This window comes from Elaeis guineensis, chromosome 13 (assembly GCF_000442705.2).
Source record: "Elaeis guineensis isolate ETL-2024a chromosome 13, EG11, whole genome shotgun sequence".
Classification (NCBI taxonomy): domain Eukaryota; kingdom Viridiplantae; phylum Streptophyta; class Magnoliopsida; order Arecales; family Arecaceae; genus Elaeis; species Elaeis guineensis.
This window is the reverse complement of record NC_026005.2, coordinates 16,961,004-16,984,635: the sequence shown is the minus strand read 5'-3', so window position 1 is coordinate 16,984,635 and position 23,632 is coordinate 16,961,004. Positions and strand designations below refer to the sequence as shown.

At 36.6% G+C, this 23,632-nt stretch overlaps 3 protein-coding genes and 1 pseudogene across 3 annotated transcripts; all 4 read left to right on the top strand.

Annotated features, from left to right (window-relative positions):
- Positions 1 to 453: 453 nt before the first annotated feature.
- LOC140853470 (uncharacterized) lies at positions 454 to 1,750 on the top strand. Its single transcript, XM_073248188.1, has 3 exons — positions 454 to 1,259; positions 1,347 to 1,537; positions 1,614 to 1,750. Exons 1-2 carry the CDS (start codon positions 588 to 590, stop codon positions 1,380 to 1,382), a joined length of 708 nt encoding a protein of 235 aa, XP_073104289.1. The 5' UTR covers positions 454 to 587; the 3' UTR covers positions 1,383 to 1,537; positions 1,614 to 1,750.
- LOC140853469 (rust resistance kinase Lr10-like) lies at positions 1,622 to 2,977 on the top strand (annotated as a pseudogene).
- Positions 2,978 to 11,195: 8,218 nt separating this feature from the next.
- On the top strand, positions 11,196 to 13,780 carry LOC140853383 (rust resistance kinase Lr10-like). The gene is made up of 3 exons (XM_073247941.1): positions 11,196 to 12,058; positions 12,146 to 12,327; positions 12,401 to 13,780. Exons 1-3 carry the CDS (start codon positions 11,211 to 11,213, stop codon positions 13,528 to 13,530), a joined length of 2,160 nt encoding a protein of 719 aa, XP_073104042.1. The 5' UTR covers positions 11,196 to 11,210; the 3' UTR covers positions 13,531 to 13,780.
- A 1,515-nt stretch (positions 13,781 to 15,295) lies between these two features.
- LOC140850970 (rust resistance kinase Lr10-like) lies at positions 15,296 to 18,036 on the top strand. The gene is made up of 2 exons (XM_073247942.1): positions 15,296 to 16,228; positions 17,828 to 18,036. Exons 1-2 carry the CDS (start codon positions 15,508 to 15,510, stop codon positions 17,872 to 17,874), a joined length of 768 nt encoding a protein of 255 aa, XP_073104043.1. The 5' UTR covers positions 15,296 to 15,507; the 3' UTR covers positions 17,875 to 18,036.
- The last annotated feature ends 5,596 nt before the right edge of the window (positions 18,037 to 23,632 follow it).

Genomic DNA, 23,632 nt, shown 5'->3' with positions numbered 1-23,632 from the left:
ATCAACGAAAACAAATAAATATTGGCCTGAGATTTCGTAAAATCTACTTTAATTTTCCTCAAAAAACCTACTTTAGTCTAAAATTCATCAAAATATGATCCAAACAAATTTTAATCTAAATTTGCTTATCTCGCCTTACTTGCATGATTATCATGGAACATGATCCATGTTCTGGTATTGCATATATGCATATAGTGATGCATAGGGTGGTTGTTCTCATAATCAAAGAACAAGTTTGATAATGTTAAGGAACAATACTCAATATTTCATTAATTACTCAAACAAGATTACAAGGAGCCTGTTAGTCTCCTCTGGGCATCTATTGCCACTGTTGCTACCAAATGTCTGGTTTCAGTTGCTCCCTACGTCCCCATCAACTAGGAGCTCGGAATTTTTCCAATGATGTCAGTTTGACTGGTGCGGATCTTTATTCTTCTTCTTGTTTAGACATGCTTGTGCTCGCCTCATTTCCAACCATTTCGGCCGTGGAGAAGAAGTTTGCTCTCCATCCCGTTAGGGGCACACACCAAGTTTCATCCATCTGTTCTGTGCTTTCGTTTCTCCTTTTCTTCAGTATTAGACTAGCTATGGGCCTCGCAGAGCGAAAAGGTTGTTCTTCCTCCTGCGGACGGCAAAATATCAGCTACCCTTTTCGTTTAAATGATGATCCAGCACGTTGTGGTCATTCATCATGGTACCAACTCATTTGCGAAGGTAACAAAACTATCTTGGATATCCAATCAGCCAACTTCTATTATGCTGACGATGGCTTAGCCTTCCATTTTCTCAAGAAAACAAGATATTATGTCACTGAAATTTCATATGACCAACAAACAATCAATGTTGTTGATTTTGGCTTGGCAAGTGGCCGTTGTGGTCTTCCCACTCGATCTTCGCCATTTGAGCTGGATGATTCTGAAAATTCTGACGATGACTTTTGGTTATCATTCCCGTACTGGTTAGCATATCCGAGTAATTGGGCTACTTTCATGAATTGCACGAGGCAGATTAAGAACGACACGTATCAGTTCATCCCTTACCTGAGCCATAACAACAACACATTTGCTTATGTCGTTGTTGGAGAAGACGCAAATTCGTTGCAGTTTCTTGAGCCTTCCTGCAGGTTTCTGGCTGCGATTCCCACGGCTGGTTCTCCTGAAATGGATTCAACGACTGATGTTTTCAAACTCCTTCAGAAAGGCTTTGTTCTTTCATGGTTACCTATGAACCCCATTCCAGTACTGTCTGGACGAATTACGGTGACCAGCCTCAAACTCTCGATCTCTTTCCCAAGCTTAGAGGTGAATGTTCCTAATTTGTTTTCTACATCTTCGCATGTCATACAGGTGGCAGGTCCGTTATTTAAGGTGGCAGTTCCGTGATTTAAAGGCAAAGGAAATTCCCGCTGGGATGTTCGCTGCCTATGAAATGAGCATATTCTTCTTACCCTGCATCGTCGATCCATACACTCGAAGTAATCCTCCCCGTATTCGAGTAGCCTTGTGGATTTTAACATTAACGGTGGAGCACTTGATAAGTAAGACCATCCATCGATCACAAACCATTTTTCTTGCTTGTATACACCGTACCAGCTAAACACGTCTGTTTTGCAGCACTGGCAATGCTAGGCAGGCTTGCATTTGCACCTTTTCCTTGCCTACAAATTTTGGAGCACACGAGCATCCATCGACGATGTGGAGAGGTTTCTGCGGAACCAGCGAACACTTGTACCAACGAGGTATGACATCGTTGCCATCACAAACCACTTCAAAGAAAAAATAGGACAAGGAGTTTTGGGTCCGTCTTCAAAGGGAAACTCCTTGGTGACCATCTGGTCGCCATCAAGATGTTGGGCAATTCCAAGTGCGACGAGGAAGAATTCATCAACGAGGTCTCCACAATTGGCAGGATTCACCATGTAAATGTAGTGCAACTTGTTGGCTTCAGTTCAGAAGGATCCAAGAGGGCTCTTGCATATGAATACATGCCCAATGGCTCACTCGATAAGTATATCTTCTCGTCAAGCGGCACGAGACATCGTCCTTTTGATTTCACTTGGGATAAACTCAATGATATAGCACTAGGACTGGCGCGAGGTATCGATTACCTACATCGTGGATGTGATATGCAAATTCTACACTTCGACATCAAGCCTCAGAACATCCTTCTTGACAAGAATTTCACCCCAAAGATTTCAGATTTTGGACTTGCAAAGTTATACCCGAAGGAATATGGCCTGGTGTCCATGAGTGCTGCCAGAGGGACGATAGGATATATAGCTCCTGAACTGATATCTAGGAATTTTGGGGTGATTTCTGATAAGTCGGATGTTTATAGTTTTGGAATGTTACTCTTGGAGATGGCAGGAGGAAGGAGGAATGTGGATCGAAGGGTGGAGAATTCAAGTCAGATTTACTATCCTTCAAGGATCTATGATCAGCTTGCACCGGGGAAAGAACTCGAAATCAATAACAGTATAGAAATTGGTGATGCGGAGAGAAAGCTATGTATGGTGGGTTTGTGGTGCATTCAGATGAAGTCATCTAGTCGTCCCTCGATGAGCAAAGTTACAGAGATGCTGGAAGGTGATGTCAATAGCCTGCAGATTCTACCCAGACCTTGTTTTTCTTCATCGCAACCAATCTCTACCAGACAGCCTTGCATGGACTCTTCTCTCACGGAATTGTCGATCATCTCTGAGCATGATGAACTTCCCTGAATAGACCACTACCGTGGATCCTGCTAGAATGTGATGACTCCCAACTCTCGAAGGCCTTGCAAGACCAGTTTCACAATGCAACCTACTTTATTTTGAGTCCTAGCATTGATATTATGTTTTCTTGAATTAATATGTAGCCATCATATTATATCGTGTAATTAGTTGGATATTTTTATGGCCCTATCTATGGAAAATTTCTTGGTAGGTCAACCATGGATTGTAAAACCAATTTGAAAGATGATTATCCTTTGGCTTTTACTGGAGGGATAAAACTTGCATAGTCGGACCGATCATGAAAGGAATTATGGTCGGATCGTCATCGCCTGTCACATCTCCTAAGCATGCCACGCGCTTATGCGCGCCCATTAAAATACTAAGAAAATAGAAATGGATAAATTTTAAGAGGTTATGTGATGTTTGTCAAAACTATTCAAATATCTTAGGATTTATCCATTCTTATTTACTTAGTATTTTAATACGCGCATGTAAGCACATGCGGCGTGATTCGGAGATATGGCAGGTGATGACGATCCGACCATAATTCTTTCTATGGTCAGTCCGATAATAGAAGTTTTATCCTGGAGCATGTATTCTTTTTCTGCTACAAATATTTCTTTCTATAAAAAAGGTGCAAGGTTTTTTGATGGAACAAAATCAAAGATGCGAGTTGTGCATATCCCATCTTTGGCCATTTATAGAGTGATATGCCTCAAGGTGATGCTGAATTTTCAGTTTTCTTTGCTTCTATTCTGATGGCAACCAGCGTTCTCTGGGAAGAAGCCCGCAGACTACCTATTCAATGAATTGCATAACAGAGACGAGAAGATGTTGGGTCATAAGGCCAATTATAAAGGTTATTTTAAAACTGTTTAGCATTTTTTTTTTAATTACAAGGTATAGCCTACATACTAGGAAGCCAAACATGTCGCATTTTTGCTTTTTTTTTTTTTTTATGATAAAAGAGTTTAGAAAAGATAAAAATAAGATCCAAAAGAAATAAAGAACTTAGCTAATGGCTTCCCTTACCTTAATGTGAGAATTGAGTGAGAACATTTCTTTATTCCATAATCAGATAGCGCAAAAAAGACACGGATGTGAATAAATAATGGAATGTATATCGAATTCGTACAAGGAATGAATACCAAGAATAAAAATTATACACCCATGTAACATTTAGTGATGCGTTATATTTGATCACATTCCTTCTTTGATAAATTTATGTCAAAAATCTTCAATACTTCAAGTAGAAGATTTCTGGCATATTTTGGACAACAAAATAGTTTGGGCTTCAAACTTTTCTACACACATCTACTTCTTGTAGTTTCGTTCAATGAGCATATGTTCTTAAATGCGAACATGCAGCTACAATAACGCCAGTATCAACAGGGAGAAAGGAGAGCGACAGAAATGGGCAAATCTCAGAGCATATGCACGGTGGATAACGCGCAATCGGAAATTAGTGAAATACAACGGACAATGTGGCGTGTTATCCACACCATGGGATTTGGTGTGTTCCGTTGGACCTGGTTCAAGTAATAATTAGACCCCAAAAAAAAATGGTTATCGATAAAATCTCAATTTACAAGCTGCACAAGCCCCATTACTGTCTCCCTCTTTTATCTTTTTTTTTTTTTTTTTCCTCTCTATTACATTTTTGGCTATTGAAGTTTACGTCTCATCATTTCATCATGTTGAGGACTCGTGCGAGCATTTGGTTTGGATAAGATGACACGGGTGTAAATGGCATGTATTTTGATGTAGAATAGAAATTACCTTCCGATCTTGTAAAGATAAATTTGCTTTCAGTTGCATCATTTTTTTTGTTTACTTCCATAATTTCTTCAAATGCTCAGTGACTCTGAGAAGATTCCGTATGAACGTCTTCTGATAGCATTGTTTACTATCTATTTGAGGCAGACCACTGGTTACGCGCATTTCAGTGGATCGACGACCGAGTCAATCACTTACTAGTCCAATCTGGTGCGGTCAATGGCGTTATATAATTTCAATCCCATAAGCCGTAGACTACTACATCCAGTTCCGATTTTCTTCTCTTTCTTTCACATTTAACCAGTTTATTTTTTCTTTAAGAATTTGGTTAGCCACAATATGCTACCATTATCTCAAACAAATTTTTGAGAGCAGTATATTATGAAATACGGGAAGAAATAAGACAAGTTAGGAGACAAGTCCAATCCTCTCAGCCTCTCATACGGTTGTTTTGAGTAAGTTGATGCAAGAATTAAGATGACAATTATGATAACTCTTCAATAGAAAATGCACATCAATGGTAAATAAATGTGGTTGCTCTTCAAGAGCTATTCTCTTTTTGAGAGAACAAAAGGCACAGAGTGTCTAAAATGATTTTTAGAAAATAAAGTGCAATCCACACATTCCAATTGCAAGAAGAAATAGGATAAGATGAGAAAAATATTCAATTCTTCCAACAAAAAAAATATTTGGAGGGGCAGTAGAAATTTGGTTTCAGACATTCACACGGTTAGCTTTCGAAACTTCTTAAAGTGAATATGAGAGTCAAGATAAAAGTGACTTGCTCTCCAATATAAAAAGAAATGTTTATAGTAGATTGCTGGTGTGAGCTTGATAGATGTGATCGTTAGTGTCACTTTTCCAGATATTCCTTATCAGATTTATGATTTTCTAAGTAAAGCCAAGTTAGACCAAAAACATGGAGCATCCTGTGCAATATTTCTGGCTCCAAATGCCCAGCAAACTCAAATCAAGCCAAAAATGAAAAAATCAAACATTTATAGCCATCTTGTTTTATTGGTGATACAACATTTTGATGGGGGCCTAAAGACTTTAGAGCTATAAGACTTTTCTTTAGGAGAATGAGTCAAGGATGTCCTAACGTTGTAGCCTTTATTTATTTTCTATTTCTCTTCTTTGCTTTTTTGCAACCCTATTTATTAAAATTCCTTCAGGCTTTTTTATGCTTATTGTTGCTATGGAATTTTTGATGTTGTCTTATATGGCTCATTTTGTGTTCCTGTAACTTTGTGACACGCTTAAAATTAGTTCTATTTTTTAGAATCAACAACAGCTATGTTGAAGAAGAATCTTGCTTTCCATCCTTTCATGATTTCACACAACCATTTCACCATTAGTTCTTTGTTTTGATATCCATACTCTCAACTATTGGAGTGGATATGCACCCGCAGATTTGACTTGTTTCAATGTTGGATGGCTTGCACAAGCCTAGAGCATTACGAACAATCTATGCCAGAGACTGAATTTTAAGTCTAATGGGCCAATCGAGCCTATAATTTGAGCCCGCCTATTACATGGAGTTTAGGTCCACTCAGCCCAAGGCCTATCCAGTCCAGAACTTATGTGTGCATCTATATATAACCTCCGGCTTGGTTTCATCAGGATTTAACTAAGTGGGGCTTTTTCTTCCACTTAGTCTAAGAAGACTACATTCTGCTCCCATTTCTTTCTCCTTACTTCTACTTATACTAGCTTTATTTTTTCTTAATTTAATAAGTTTGTTTAGCCACTCAGTACCTACTATTGTCTAAGTTTTAAGAGTAGATCTATTAATGAAAGTGTGGCCACACATTCTAAATTCAAGAAGAAATGGGACGTTAAGATAGTAGGATATGTCTGATTTTTTCAAGCCTTTCATATGGTTGGCTTTAAAAATTTTCAAGATTGATGCGGGAGTCAAGATGATACTGACTTGGCTATTCAATAAGAAGGAAAAGTTAATAGCAAATTAATGGTGTGAAGCTGATAGATATACTTACTTTTCAGTACTATTCTCTTTTTGAGAGAAGAAGAGATGCGAAGTGTCTAAAAAAATTAATAAAAAAATAAATTGTAGTCCACACATTCCAAATGAGAGAAGTAATGGGATAAGATAGGAGAAAATGTTCAATTCTTTCAATAAAAGACAAATTTGGAGGGGTGGTAGAAGTTTTGTTTCAACCTTTCATACGGTAAGCGTTTGAAATTTAGTGGAAGTTGATGCAAGATTCAAGATAAAAGCACTTGCTCCCTATGCAAAAAAAAAATTTCATGACAATTGCTATATGAGGCTTGATAGATGTGATCATCGTGTTATTTTTCCACATATTCTTGTCGAAGCTAAGATTTTCTGAGTGCAACTAGGTTAGAGAGGAAATATAGAGCATCTTATACAATATTTTTGGACAAACTCGAATCAATTCTATATGGAGAATTAGACTTTTAGGCATCTTATTTAATTATTGATGCAACACTTCTGATAGGAGATGTGAGGATTTTAGAGTACGAGATATTTCTTTAGAAGAACGAGTCAAGGGTGTACTAGTGCTGTGGCCTTCATTTATTTTGTTTTTTCCTCCTTTTTTTTGATAACCCTACTCATTAAAATTCCTTTAGGTATTTTTTTTGCCTATTGTTATCCTAAAAAAAAAAGAGAATTTAATGAAGATTTTTATGATATCTCCTACAACTTATTTTATATTTTTGTAATGTTGTGTCATGCTTAAGATTGGTTCAATTTTGGTATCAATGGAAGATATGTTGAAAAAGATTCTTGCTTTCCATAATGTCAAGGTTCATCGAGCCCTTTTACCTTCTATTCTTTATTCTGATATTGCATCTCTCAACTATTTGAGAAGATGTGTGCCAAGAATTGATCTGTTTAAATACTGCACAACTTGCACAAGCTTAAAGCATTTCAAATAGCCTAAAATATAAATTTGGTGGGCCTAACTAGGCGGGCCTACAATTTGAGCTATCCATTGAAGAATAGTTGGATCTGCTCGGCTCGAGCCTGATCTAGTCCGAACTTGTATGTGTGTCAACATATAAAACCCGGCTCGATTTCATCAAGAGACATGTTGCCTCTTTCGGATCTGCATGGCCCGAGTATAACTCCTGACTTGGTTTCATCAGGACTTAACTTTGTGATACTTTTTTTTGTGCGGTTAATCTGGATAGATAACCTCATGTTCCAATTTCCTTCTCTTTACTTCTACTTATACTGTTTTTAATTTTTTTTCTTAAAATTTGTTTAGCCACTCTATGCCTACTATTCTCTAAGAATAAATTTTTGAGTAGATCTATTATGACAGTGTGGTCCACACATTCTAAACTCAAGAAGAAATGGGATAAGCTACAAGGACATATCCAATTCTTTCAAGCCTTTTATGTAGTTGGCTTTAAAAATTCTTCGAGATCGATGTGAGAGTCAACGTGACACTAACTAGCTGTTCAATAAGAAAGAAAAATTTAGAGCAAATTAATGGTGTGAAGCTGGATAGATATGACTTACTTTCCAATGCTATTCTCTTTTTGAGATAACAAGAGACACAGAATGTATAAAAAAATATTTAAAAAATAGAGTGTGGTTCACAAAATCCAAATGCGGAAAAGAATAGGATAAAATAAGAGAAAATATTCAATTCTTTCAATAAAGGACAAATTTGGAGGAGCAACTCAAGTTGGTTCCAGCCTTTCATATGGTTAGCTTTTGAAATTTTGGAGGTTGACACGAAAGTCAAGATAAAAGTGACTTAATCCCTATGCAAAAAAAAAGTTTCATGGCAAATTACTAATATAAGACTTGATAGATGTGATCAATCATGTTATCTTTCCACATATTCCTTGTCGGAACTATGATTTTCTAAACACATCTAGGTTAGACTTGAAATGCAAAGTATCCTACACCATATTTCTGAATAGACCCAAATCAGCTGGAGATAAGAAATCAGACTTTAAGCCATCCTTTTTTATTGTTGATGTAACACTTTACAGGTGATTTGAGGATTTTAGAGCAATGAGACTTTTCTTTAGAAGAATGAGTCAAGGATATATTAGTACTATTATAATCTTCATTTATTTTTTTTTGTCTTCTTTTTTTTTTTTTGTAGCCGTGTTTATTAAAATTCCTTTAGGCTTTGCTTTATACCTATTGTTTTCTTTAAAAAAAATTGAAAAATTTTGATGAGGAATTTCCAATCCCATCTCCTATGACTCATTCTATGTTCTCTATAACGTTGCGGCATGTTTTACATTGGTTCCATTTTGACATAAGAAGTCTTGATGTTGAGAAAGAATCTTGCTTTCAATATTTTCATGGGTTTGCCCAACACACTCATCTATCCTCTGTTTTGATGCTGCCAAAAGCTATCTTTTATTTTTCTTCCAAAAGCAAAGAAAGTGCATGCCTCCTTTTTTTTATATTGATATTTCATATGAAAACATAGAGATATATATTTTTTTTAAGGGAACGTATGATAACATAGAGATCAATATCATTTGATTCTTACTTGGTGGCTAGTTAAAGAATATTATTCAGATTTTTTGGCCCTACATTACTAAAGATCTTTCTAATACACAGTCCATATGTAACTAAATATATGCCCATACAGTTTTCTCCATACTCCTCTCATTTGAAACCTAGCATCCATATTGATCTAAGAATCCAAATTCGATTAAATCTAGTAAAAAAAAAAAAAATCAAGATTGGCCTATAGTTAGCCCAGATGGGCCAATATGATGTATCTTAGTCTACGGAGGCCATAAACTGTATTCTTTCTAACACCATTTATAATGACCCAAATATATGAAAAGTCATGCGAGCATGTATTTAGTTTTATGATAGTTATACATTTGAAAAATCTTAAATATTTGTATAGGGTCAAAGAATCAAATAATACCTTTTGTTTAGTATTTTTGGATAAAAATCTAAATTGTTGCAAATGGTATCAAGGTATATTTAGTCCATGGTCCATATAGACTAGTAGATTAACATTTGGACTAACCACAGCTGATCATGATATTGATAATTGAATTTGGTTGAATTTGGACCCTCCATTTGGTGAGGATTCTAGGGTTAAAACAGATAATATATATGAGAATCTATATAATACTTAGAGACTTATACAAAAAAAAAAAAACTCTAAAAAACATTCTAACTATGCCTCTTTATTTTTTTATTTTTATTTTTATTTTTTTTTTTATTTTATTTTTTGTTTTAGGGGGGTGGGGTGGTTGTGACGCCCTTAGATTGTTAAAGCTTCCAGCAATATGCTTTTTGCGAGCCGATGCACCTGGATGCATATAGATCATAGACTCCTCCAATAGGGGTGCACTTTTTCATAGGAAATGATGCCGGTGTCCCTCCCTGAGACGAAATACCCTCGGATGTATTTAGATCATAGACTCCTACAAGAGTGATACACTTTCCTATGTGACACGATGTCGGTGTGCCTCCTTGATTAGAAATCTTAGGCGATCGATCACATTTTGATAGAAGCATCGAGATGGGCGGCTATCGATACATCACCAACCTACTTTCCACAATGAAGTCCCTCTACTTAGGCTCTTGCCGACAGACTTTAGCTCTTCAACGCCTTTAACGTGTCCGACAGTCACATATCAGACCTATGATTTTGAGATTTTTTTTTCCCCTCTTTTCGAGGGATGTACTAATACTATTATAACCTTACTAAATTGGGATAAAACTCTGGAAAAGCTTTACAGAGGCATGCCTGATTCTAATTTGTTTAATCCCAAGCCATGCAGGATATTTTTTGATCGTTTTGATGGAAAATCTAAGATGTAGGTTGAATATAGCGCAACTGGCCATACCAAAATTCTGGGCAAATGAACTTCCCGTGTAGCCAGTTCTATTATTTCAATTAATTCGGCCAAAATGACTACCAACAGCAAATGAGTTTGGGGATGAATCAATCAGTTGTGCCGTGAACATAAAACAGGGATCAATGACCCAGGATGTCATGAGCTCTAATTATTTTTCTAATCTTAAATTCCGGAAATCAACAGAAACAAATAAATATTGGCTTGAGATTTCATAAGATCTACTTTAATTTTCCTCAAAAACCTACTTTAGTCTAAAATTCATCAAAATATGATCCAAACAAATTTTAATCTAAATTTGCTTATCTTCCCTTACTTGCACGATTATCATGGAACCTGATCCATGTTGTGGTATTGCATATATGCATATAGCGATGCATAGGTGGTTGTTCGCATAATCAAAGAACAACTTTGATTATGATGAGGAACAAATACTCAATATTTCATTAATTACTCAAACAAGATTAAAAAGAGCCTGATTTGGAGGTGCTCAACATAATATCTACTCACTTTATTATAAGAAATGAACCTTCATAGATATTTTTATAGACCCTACGGACTTTTATAGAGTGATTATTCAGTTTTTGGACTTCATTTAATATGACTTTTTTTGTAGGTCTTCACGCCCGTTTGAACTTTCTGTTTCTCGATCGGAAATTGAAGCACAATTGTTCCAGTGTGGAAAAACATTGTCTATTGGAACTATCTTTCCCAATTCTTGCGTGTCTCCCTCCTCAATTTTTAAACTTTTTGTTTTCTAATTATCACGGATATATTTCATAGTTCGACTTACCAAAAAAAAAAACACATTATCAAAAGTCTACCACCCTTGGCCTGTTGGTCTCCTCTGGGCATCTATTGCCACTGTTGCTACCAAATGTCTGGTTGCAGTTGCTCCCTACGTCCCCATCAACTAAGAGCTCGGAATTTTTCCAATGATGTCAGTTTGACTGGTGCGGATCTTTATTTTTCTTCTTGTTACATGCTTGTGCTCGCCTCATTTCCAACCATTTCGGCCGCGGGGAAGAAGCTTGCTCTCCATCCCATTATGGGCACACACCAAGTTTCATCCATCTGTTCTGTGCTTTCGTTTCTCCTCTTCTTCAGTATTAGACTACCTGTGGGCCTCACAAAGCAAAAAGGCTGTTCTTCCTCCTGTGGATTACAAAGAATCAGATACCCTTTTCGTTTAAAAGATGATCCGGCAGGTTGTGGTCTTCCATCGTGCCAACTCAGTTGCGAAGGTAACAATACTATCTGGAATACCCAATCAAACAGGTACTACGTTACTGCAATTTCATATGAGGATCACACAATCAATTTAGTTGAATTTGGCTTGGCAAGTGGCCGTTGTGGTCTTCCCTCTCCACCTTTTTCTCCATATGATGATATTTACCAAGCCGGGTGGCCCCGACTCAATTTTTATCCTTCGTCAAATATCTGGGCTACTTTCATGAGTTGCACGAGGCAGATTAAGAACGACACGTATCAGTTCATCCCATGCCTGAGCCACAACAACAACACATTTGCTTATGTCGTTGTTGGAGAACACGCGAATTCGTTGCAGTTTCTTGAGCCTTCCTGCAGGTTTCTGGCTGCGATTCCCACGGCTGGTTCTCCTGAAATGGATTCAACGACTGATGTTTTCAAACTCCTTCAGAAAGGCTTTGTTTTTAAATGGTTCCCTATGAGAACCCCATTTCAGCAGTGTCTGGACGAATTATGGTGACCAGCCTCAAACTCTCGATCTCTTTCCCAAGCTTAGAGGTGAATGTTCCTAATTTGTTTTCTTCATCTTCGCATGTCATGCAGGTGGGATTTCAGTGATTTAGAGATCATCGAGGGATCACTTCCCTCTCCCTCTCAGATTTTCGCTGCCTATGAAATCAGCATATTCTTATTACCCTGCATCGTCGATCGATACACTCGAAGTTATCCTCCCCGTATTCAAGAGGCCTTGTGGATTTTAACATTAACGGTGGAGCACTGGATAAGTAAGACCATCCATCGATCACAAACCATTTTTCTTGCTTATGCAGTACCGACTAAAGACGTTCTGTTTTGCAGTACTGGCAATACTAGTCAGGCTTGTATTTCCACCTTTAGCGGTTTACCTTTTCCTTGCCCACAAATTTTGGAGCACACGAGCATCCATCGACAGTGTGGAGAAGTTTCTGCGGAACCAGCAAACACTAATACCAACGAGGTATTCATACACCGACATCATTGCAATAACGAGCCACTTCAAAGAAAAAATAGGACAAGGGGGTTTTGGGTCCGTCTTCAAAGGGAAACTCCTTGGTGACCATCTGGTCGCCATCAAGATGTTGGGCAATTCCAAGTGCGATGGAGAAGAATTCATCAACGAGGTCTCCACAATTGGCAGGATTCACCACGTAAATGTAGTGCAACTTGTTGGCTTCAGTTCAGAGGGATCCAAGAGGGCTCTCGTATATGAGTACATGCCCAACGGTTCACTTGATAAGTATATCTTCTCGCCAAGCGGAACGAGACATCGTCCTTCATATTTCACTTGGGATAAACTCAATGATATAGCACTAGGAGTGGCTCGAGGTATCGATTATCTCCATCGTGGATGTGATATGCAAATTCTACACTTCGACATCAAGCCTCAGAACATCCTTCTTGACAAGAATTTCACCCCAAAGATTTCGGATTTTGGACTTGCAAAGTTATACCCGAAGGAATATGGCCTGGTGTCCATGAGTGCTGCCAGAGGGACGATAGGATATATAGCTCCTGAACTGATATCTAGGAATTTTGGGGTGATTTCTGATAAGTCGGATGTTTATAGTTTTGGAATGTTACTCTTGGAGATTGCAGGAGGAAGGAGGAATGTGGATCGAAGGGTGGAGAATTCAAGTCAGATTTACTATCCTTCAAGGATCTATGATCAGCTTGCACCGGGGAAAGAACTCGAAATCAATAACAGTATAGAAATTGGTGATGCGGAGAGAAAGCTATGTATGGTGGGTTTGTGGTGCATTCAGATGAAGTCATCTAGTCGTCCCTCGATGAGCAAAGTTACAGAGATGCTGGAAGGTGATGTCAATAGCCTGCAGATTCTACCCAGACCTTGTTTTTCTTCATCGCAACCAATCTCTACCAGACAGCCTTGCATGGACTCTTCTCTCACGGAATTGTCGATCATCTCTGAGCATGATGAACTTCCCTGAATAGACCACTACCGTGGATCCTGCTAGAATGTGATGACTCCCAACTCTCGAAGGCCTTGCAAGACCAGCTTCACTATGCAACCTGCTTTGTTTTGAGTCCTAGCATTGATATTATGTTTTCTTGAATTAATATGTAGCCATCATATTATATCATGTAATTAGTTGGATATTTTTATGGCCCTATCTATGGAAAATTTCTTGGTAGGTCAACCATGGATTGTACAACCAATTTGAAAGATGATTACTTTTAGCGTTTACTGGAGCATGTAGTCATTTTCTGCTATAAGTATTTTCTTCCTTTAACGGAGATGCAAATTTTTTTGATGTAACAAAAACAGAGGGGCAAGTTGTGCACCAGAATCTCATCTTTGGACCATTTATAGAGTGATATACTTCAAGATGATGCAAAACTTTTCAGTCAAGCACGTTGCCAAATTTCTTTTCTTCCATTCCAATGGCAACCAGCATTCCCTGAGAAGAAGCCTGCAGGCTACATGTTCGATGAATTGCTTAATAGGGACGAGAAGATGTTGGATGATAAGGACAATTATAAAGGATACTTGAGACATGTTTAGCATTTTTTTTTTTATTACAAGGTATAGCCTACTTACTGGGAAGCCAATCATCTTGTTTTTTTGTTTTGTATTATAAGAGAGTTTAGAAAAGATAAAAATAAGGTCCCAAACAAATAAAGAACTATAGTGAATGTCTTCCATTACCTTGATGTGAGCATTTCCCTTTTTTTTTTTCCAATGATGCGAACAAGAGGTAGCAGGAAGCTATATCCCCATTTTATTCAATTAAGGAATACAAAATGCTCTATAACAGAGCTCTCAATAGAGCCCAACAACAGAAAATTTCAGCTTACGGTCACATTGATGAATGGGAAAGAGAAGCAAAACAATAAGAAAGATGCATTTAGCTGCAGGGAGGGTGGGCCAAATTTCTGTACTCAATAATCAGATAGCACAAATTTCCATGTATAAAACAATAAGAGAGCGTTTCTATATTCAAGAATCAGATAGCACAAATTTCCATGTACAAAACAATAAGAGAGCATTTCTATATTCAATAATCAGATGCGACGACAAATTTCCCCAAAAAAAAATCAGATAGCACAAAAAAGACACACTGATGTGGATTTGTACATGGAACGTTCGTCAATTCATACAAGGGAAATTCGATCATGTTCCTTCTTTGATAAATTTATTGCATCACTCTTTATTGCTTCAAGTAGAAAATTTCGGGCATAGTTTGGACAACCAAATAGTTTGGGCTTCAAACTTTTCTATGGATATCTACCTTTTGTAGTTTGGTGATATGAGCATCGTTTCTATTCAAAAAAAGATGCCATTAGCATCGATACCGAGAGAATATGTTTAAGTGTAAGCATGCATCTGTAATACAGCTCATTATTGAAAAAACATAAAGTTAACAGTAAAATCTCAATTTACAAGCTGCACGAGTCCCGTTTCTGTCCCCCTCCCTTCTTTCTTTCTTTCTTTTTCTTTTTGCCTCTCTGTTATATTTTTAGCCGCTGAAGTTTATATATAATCACTTTATCATGTAGAGGGCTCCTGTGAGTACTTGGTTTGGATGACGCTGGTGTAAGCAGCGCGTATATATATATGTTGATATATACTGGAAATACTTCCAATATTGTAAAGATAAATTTGTTTTCAGTTGCTTTTAAAAAAAAAAAAAAAAAAAACTTCCATTACTTCTTCAAATGCTCATCATTGACTCGGAGAGGGAAGATTCCATAGGAACGGTCCTCCTGAGAACAGCGTTCACCATCTACTTGCGATAAGACTCACTGGTTACGCGCATTTCAGTGGATCGATGACCAGGTCAATCACTTACTAGTCAAATCTGGCTGTGGTCAATGATGGCATAATAATTTCAGTCCCCATAAAGCCGTAAGGGAAAACTGATCAGATATCTTCTGGAGCTGAAAGTTCTCGCTTATGCTCGTTCATGGCGGTGTCCGGGCTCCTCAGTGCGATCTTTCTTCTACTCTTCCAAGTCAGAAGCAAGATGACACTGGGCCATAAAGAAGAAGATTTTTTCACAGCTTGCCCTCCTTCCAACTGTGGAAAAGGAGGCCTAGATGTCAGATACCCTTTCCGAGTAGAATCCAGTCCATCACACTGTGGTGCCCCGGGCCTCGTTCTCTCGTGCTGGGGAAACGAAACCCTCCTCTCCCTACCCGACTGGGGCTCCCATAAGGTGATTGACATCGACTACATAGAATCCTTCATAACGATCAGGCTTGAAGACCCGTGGTCTGGCTGCCAGCTACAAAACTTCAGCTCCGCCAGCCTCACCACGACAGTTTACAAACCTCTTGTGGCATCGGCCAGTTTGGTGAACTGTTCAAAAGCATGGAATTACGGGAGCCGGACCTTAAGAGAGGCGTATGACGTGGGACCGGTCTCATGCTTGAGCAGTGCCGACCATTTTGTTTATCTGGCTGAAGTCGACATGCCTGTGGTCCTGCTACCTTCGGATTGTGTGGTGGTTTCAAATAATCTTGTGATTCCAGGATGGGGAACAAGTGTGCAAAGGGGAGAGGTGATGCTTCAGTGGGACCTTCCCGAGATCGGCGACACATGCAGCGACTGCGAAGGTGCGGGAGGACGTTGCAAATTTGACTGGACAATAAACCAAGCTTCCTGCAGCTTTTCCGAACAGCCTGGTGAGCTTCCATATTCCTTCCTTCTGTGGATGGTTATTTGCTAGCTCACGGTGGTGAGCTGTGGCGATGCCAGGGTGTCCATCATACTCGCACCAGGCCATCACCATTCACACTCAGGTGGCACTCGCCACCGGTGGCGAGCCATATTTTTTCCAATTGCTAGTCCCTTTGGTCTCTGTTTACGCTCGGCTATTTGGATGCCGGTCTAATTACTCGTGGATATGTTAGACATTCACTTACCACAGGAATGAGTTAAAAGGGGAGGAAGAATTCTTCCGATTTGACAGAAACTAAGATCCTAAAAGTATTTGGATATAGAAAATTACATGATCTCGCTCATCCAAGAATAAACTATATAAACTTAGATCTAGGCCTGCTTATCGGGCAGGTCAGACTGGGCTCGGACCAGGGGACGGCACTTTGTATTACTAATACGACTCAACCAATTCTCAAACTAAAATAGTTTCTATCCGTATTACTTTTAACATGGTTGGAATATGCAATGATTTTCAGTAGTCTTTAATATTGCATAGTCCATGCTGACAACAAGTCCAAAATCGAAATTAAGTATGCTATAAATCCACCACCCATCATGCAAAAATTGAGCATGATCAACAAAATGTGTGCATTAATTATTTAACAAGTCAATTAGCTTTGTCTCAACCATTTTGGCATGACTCCTCTAAGTGCTAGTCCTCAGGAGATGTGATTTTAGCATTAGCGGGAACAAGGGTCATGAAGAATTAAATTACTTATTTGTTAAAAAATAAAAATTAAAAAAAAAATACAAAAAAATTTACCAAAAAAAGAAAATAAAAGAAAAAATCTCACAAATCGTATTTTAAAACAATATTTTTGCTTATTTAAAATGAATTCCTTAAAATACGGCTAAAAATAGTCCCATGATATATATATTTTTTTTTTGGTAACAAGTCCGATGACATTTAATAGGCACAAAAAGACCGCATCTCTTCTTTCTGTCACATTTAGTAATACCCATAAATGACCCTTCTTCACCACTTGTATTCCTTGCCTAAATAACTTCAAAACTTTCCATTTCATGTTAATTTCAAACAAAATGTGATACATGTGCACGTGATAGGATACAACATTGCCGATAATTGTGGAAATGCGAGAGCTTCCACTAATACTCTACTATGGAGTTTGGGTTATGTAGTGGAATTTATGCTTATTTGTCTTCAAGTTATTTCATTTCATCCATAAATTATGTTTCGGCTACTTAGAAAATCATATCTTGGCATTTGCTTATTTGAAAGTATTCTTTCAAATCCAGGCAAAGTCATAAATAATCCTCATGGCACTTAGTAGTAGGTATTTCTTATATTCCAACGAATTGGAACCTACATCATTAGGGGTTTGTGCAAGCTATACTCTTGGATGACCTTTTATCCGACTTGTGCTGATTGTGTGCGAAAGCTCTGAAGAACTTCATATAATTTTCCTATATTTATATGCTTCTCATATTGCATTCAATGTTAATCAGATCATTCTTTTCTTCTATATTGTTTTAACTAATTTAAACATCTCTATAATTTAACATCCAAACAAATTCATCTTATCTGTCAATCTTTTGTGCAGGTTTAGATTCTTCAAACAAAAATCACACTGCAGGTGAGTCCCTATAAACTGTTTGCAAATTTGTATAAAAAAGCACTCAACTGAACTAGTCATGTAAGATAGAATTTAATGATACGTGACAGATAAACCAGTCAAGGATTCAGCTTGACTGGGGAATTCTAAGTAGAGCATTGTCTCTGCTATGGAATATAGTTTAATGATTTATTCAATCTTACTGGTATGTAATCTAATTAGTATTCTCCCTATTGTCCTTCTTACCACTTCTGTCTTCTTTACTACATCCTATATTTATTTCTTCATAAAATTGGATGGAAATTAGGGCTAAAATCAGATCAGATACAGATCGAATATTAGCATATCCATATCCATATTTGTTTTGTCTGATGAATACAAATATTATTTGTATGCAAAAATTCATATCCATATTTGTTTTAAACGAATAGGGATATAATTCGAAATTTGTAAGTATGGATATAATGACAGATATAACTTAAATAATTAAATTTTATAACTACAAAGTCAAAGATATGACTAATTAGATGATAAATCAAGTTAATAATATATTTATATGGTTGTATATTTTTTTAAAAAACTTAATAAATATTATATTAAATTATATAGGGTTACATGTAGATTCGGATATTCGGATACAAATTAGATAGTTGTCCACCGATATTAATATCAATTTTTCTTTGACGGATATAGATACGGATGCGGATATTAGTCGAATTCTCAAATTTTTGTCCATATTCGGATTGATTCGGATATGGAAACAGATTCGGACAGATAATATCCATACCATTTTCATCCTCAGTGAGAATGAGATAACTCTCTCTCACCATCATAAAAATAAAAAAAATAATAAAAAAAGCAAAAAGAAGAGCATGTTATCAACATTAAGCTTATTTATTGAGGTGATGAATGCTACCACACATGCACGGTAAATATGAGGACATGCATCATGCGTGCAACCCGTCGTTACTATTCACACTCGGGTGGCATTAGCCACAAATGGCGAGCCAAACCTTTTATATGCTAATCTCTTGGGTTGAGTCTTTACATGCTTTGCTATTTAGATGCTGGTATAATTATCAATGGACTCAACCAGTCCTAAAACTAACATGACTTCATTGGCATAACTCTTAACAACACTGGAATATGCGATGATTTTTACTACTCTTCATTGCATGGTCTATGCTAGCAACTCCTAAAAACTACACTAAGTAGGCCATCAATATTTCACAACTCAACCCACCTTGTCTCAGCTAGTCGGCACCACTCTCTTAAGAACTTGCTCTTGGTTAAGGTTTAGGGGTTCAAATCAAAAGTAAAAAATCAAAGAAAAAGAAAAGAAGAACTCTCGTCAAAGAAAAAGAAAAGAAGAACTCTCGTGAATCACATTTTGACTTTTGCATGTTTTATTAATCAACAAGACTTGTTTAATGGCCACACATTCTAAATTCAAGAAGAAATGGGACGTTAAGATAGTAGGATATGTCTGATTTTTTCAAGCCTTTCATATGGTTGGCTTTAAAAAATTTTCAAGATTGATGCGGGAGTCAAGATGATACTGACTTGGCTATTCAATAAAGAAGGAAAAGTTAATAGCAAATTAATGGTGTGAAGCTGGATAGATATACTTACTTTTCGAGTACTATTCTCTTTTTGAGAGAAGAAGAGATGCGAAGTGTCTAAAAAAATTAATAAAAAAAATAAATTGTAGTCCACACATTCCAAATGAGAGAAGTAATGGGATAAGATAGGAGAAAATGTTCAATTCTTTCAATAAAAGACAAATTTGGAGGGGTGGTAGAAGTTTTGTTTCAACCTTTCATACGGTAAGCGTTTGAAATTTAGTGGAAGTTGATGCAAGATTCAAGATAAAAGCAACTTGCTCCCTATGCAAAAAAAAAATTTCATGACAAATTGCTGATATGAGGCTTGATAGATGTGATCAATCGTGTTATTTTTCCACATATTTCTTGTCGAAGCTAAGATTTTCTGAGTGCAACTAGGTTAGAGAGGAAATATAGAGCATCTTATACAATATTTTTGGACAAACTCGAATCAATTCTGATATGGAGAATTAGACTTTTAGGCATCTTATTTAATTATTGATGCAACACTTCTGATAGGAGATGTGAGGATTTTAGAGCTACGAGATATTTCTTTAGAAGAACGAGTCAAGGGTGTACTAGTGCTGTGGCCTTCATTTATTTTGTTTTTTCCTTCTTCTTTTTTTTGATAACCCTACTCATTAAAATTCCTTTAGGTATTTTTTTTGCCTATTGTTATCCTAAAAAAAAAAAGAGAATTTAATGAAGAATTTTTTATGATATCTCCTACAACTTATTTTATATTTTTTGTAATGTTGTGTCATGCTTAAGATTGGTTCAATTTTGGTATCAATGGAAGATATGTTGAAAAAGATTCTTGCTTTCCATAATGTCAGAGGTTCATCGAGCCCTTTTACCTTCTATTCTTTATTCTGATATTGCATCCTCTCAACTATTTGAGAAGATGTGTGCCAAGAATTGATCTGTTTAAATACTGCACAACTTGCACAAGCTTAAAGCATTTCAAATAGCCTAAAATATAAATTTGGTGGGCCTAACTAGGCGGGCCTACAATTTGAGCTATCCATTGAAGAATAGTTGGATCTGCTCGGCTCGAGCCTGATCTAGTCCGAAACTTGTATGTGTGTCAACATATAAAACCCGGCTCGATTTCATCAAGAGACATGTTGCCTCTTTCGGATCTGCATGGCCCGAGTATAACTCCTGACTTGGTTTCATCAGGACTTAACTTTGTGATACTTTTTTTTGTGCGGTTAATCTGGATAGATAACCTCATGTTCCAATTTCCTTCTCTTTACTTCTACTTATACTGTTTTTAATTTTTTTTCTTAAAATTTGTTTAGCCACTCTATGCCTACTATTCTCTAAGAATAAATTTTTGAGTAGATCTATTATGACAGTGTGGTCCACACATTCTAAACTCAAGAAGAAATGGGATAAGCTACAAGGACATATCCAATTCTTTCAAGCCTTTTATGTAGTTGGCTTTAAAAATTCTTCGAGATCGATGTGAGAGTCAACGTGACACTAACTAGCTGTTCAATAAGAAAGAAAAATTTAGAGCAAATTAATGGTGTGAAGCTGGATAGATATGACTTACTTTCCAAATGCTATTCTCTTTTTGAGATAACAAGAGACACAGAATGTATAAAAAAATATTTAAAAAATAGAGTGTGGTTCACAAAATCCAAATGCGGAAAAGAATAGGATAAAATAAGAGAAAATATTCAATTCTTTCAATAAAGGACAAATTTGGAGGAGCAACTCAAGTTGGTTCCAGCCTTTCATATGGTTAGCTTTTGAAATTTATTGGAGGTTGACACGAAAGTCAAGATAAAAGTGACTTAATCCCTATGCAAAAAAAAAGTTTCATGGCAAATTACTAATATAAGACTTGATAGATGTGATCAATCATGTTATCTTTCCACATATTCCTTGTCGGAACTATGATTTTCTAAACACATCTAGGTTAGACTTGAAATGCAAAGTATCCTACACCATATTTCTGAATAGACCCAAATCAGCTGGAGATAAGAAATCAGACTTTAAGCCATCCTTTTTTATTGTTGATGTAACACTTTACAGGTGATTTGAGGATTTTAGAGCAATGAGACTTTTCTTTAGAAGAATGAGTCAAGGATATATTAGTACTATTATAATCTTCATTTATTTTTTTTTTGTCTTCTTTTTTTTTTTTGTAGCCGTGTTTATTAAAATTCCTTTAGGCTTTGCTTTATACCTATTGTTTTCTTTAAAAAAAATTGAAAAATTTTGATGAGGAATTTCCAATCCCATCTCCTATGACTCATTCTATGTTCTCTATAACGTTGCGGCATGTTTTACATTGGTTCCATTTTGACATAAGAAGTCTTGATGTTGAGAAAGAATCTTGCTTTCAATATTTTTCATGGGTTTGCCCAACACACTCATCTATCCTCTGTTTTGATGCTGCCAAAAGCTATCTTTTATTTTTCTTCCAAAAGCAAAGAAAGTGCATGCCTCCTTTTTTTTATATTGATATTTCATATGAAAACATAGAGATATATATTTTTTTTAAGGGAACGTATGATAACATAGAGATCAATATCATTTGATTCTTACTTGGTGGCTAGTTAAAGAATATTATTCAGATTTTTTGGCCCTACATTACTAAAGATCTTTCTAATACACAGTCCATATGTAACTAAATATATGCCCATACAGTTTTCTCCATACTCCTCTCATTTGAAACCTAGCATCCATATTGATCTAAGAATCCAAATTCGATTAAATCTAGTAAAAAAAAAAAAATCAAGATTGGCCTATAGTTAGCCCAGATGGGCCAATATGATGTATCTTAGTCTACGGAGGCCATAAACTGTATTCTTTCTAACACCATTTATAATGACCCAAATATATGAAAAGTCATGCGAGCATGTATTTAGTTTTATGATAGTTATACATTTGAAAAATCTTAAATATTTGTATAGGGTCAAAGAATCAAATAATACCTTTTGTTTAGTATTTTTGGATAAAAATCTAAATTGTTGCAAATGGTATCAAGGTATATTTAGTCCATGGTCCATATAGACTAGTAGATTAACATTTGGACTAACCACAGCTGATCATGATATTGATAATTGAATTTGGTTGAATTTGGACCCTCCATTTGGTGAGGATTCTAGGGTTAAAACAGATAATATATATGAGAATCTATATAATACTTAGAGACTTATACAAAAAAAAAAAAAACTCTAAAAAAACATTCTAACTATGCCTCTTTATTTTTTTATTTTTTATTTTTATTTTTTATTTTTATTTTTATTTTTTTGTTTTAGGGGGGTGGGGTGGTTGTGACGCCCTTAGATTGTTAAAGCTTCCAGCAATATGCTTTTTGCGAGCCGATGCACCTGGATGCATATAGATCATAGACTCCTCCAATAGGGGTGCACTTTTTCATAGGAAATGATGCCGGTGTCCCTCCCTGAGACGAAATACCCTCGGATGTATTTAGATCATAGACTCCTACAAGAGTGATACACTTTCCTATGTGACACGATGTCGGTGTGCCTCCTTGATTAGAAATCTTAGGCGATCGATCACATTTTGATAGAAGCATCGAGATGGGCGGCTATCGATACATCACCAACCTACTTTCCACAATGAAGTCCCTCTACTTAGGCTCTTGCCGACAGACTTTAGCTCTTCAACGCCTTTAACGTGTCCGACAGTCACATATCAGACCTATGATTTTGAGATTTTTTTTTTCCCCCTCTTTTCGAGGGATGTACTAATACTATTATAACCTTACTAAATTGGGATAAAACTCTGGAAAAGCTTTACAGAGGCATGCCTGATTCTAATTTGTTTAATCCCAAGCCATGCAGGATATTTTTTGATCGTTTTGATGGAAAATCTAAGATGTAGGTTGAATATAGCGCAACTGGCCATACCAAAATTCTGGGCAAATGAACTTCCCGTGTAGCCAGTTCTATTATTTCAATTAATTCGGCCAAAATGACTACCAACAGCAAATGAGTTTGGGGATGAATCAATCAGTTGTGCCGTGAACATAAAACAGGGATCAATGACCCAGGATGTCATGAGCTCTAATTATTTTTCTAATCTTAAATTCCGGAAATCAACAGAAACAAATAAATATTGGCTTGAGATTTCATAAGATCTACTTTAATTTTCCTCAAAAAACCTACTTTAGTCTAAAATTCATCAAAATATGATCCAAACAAAT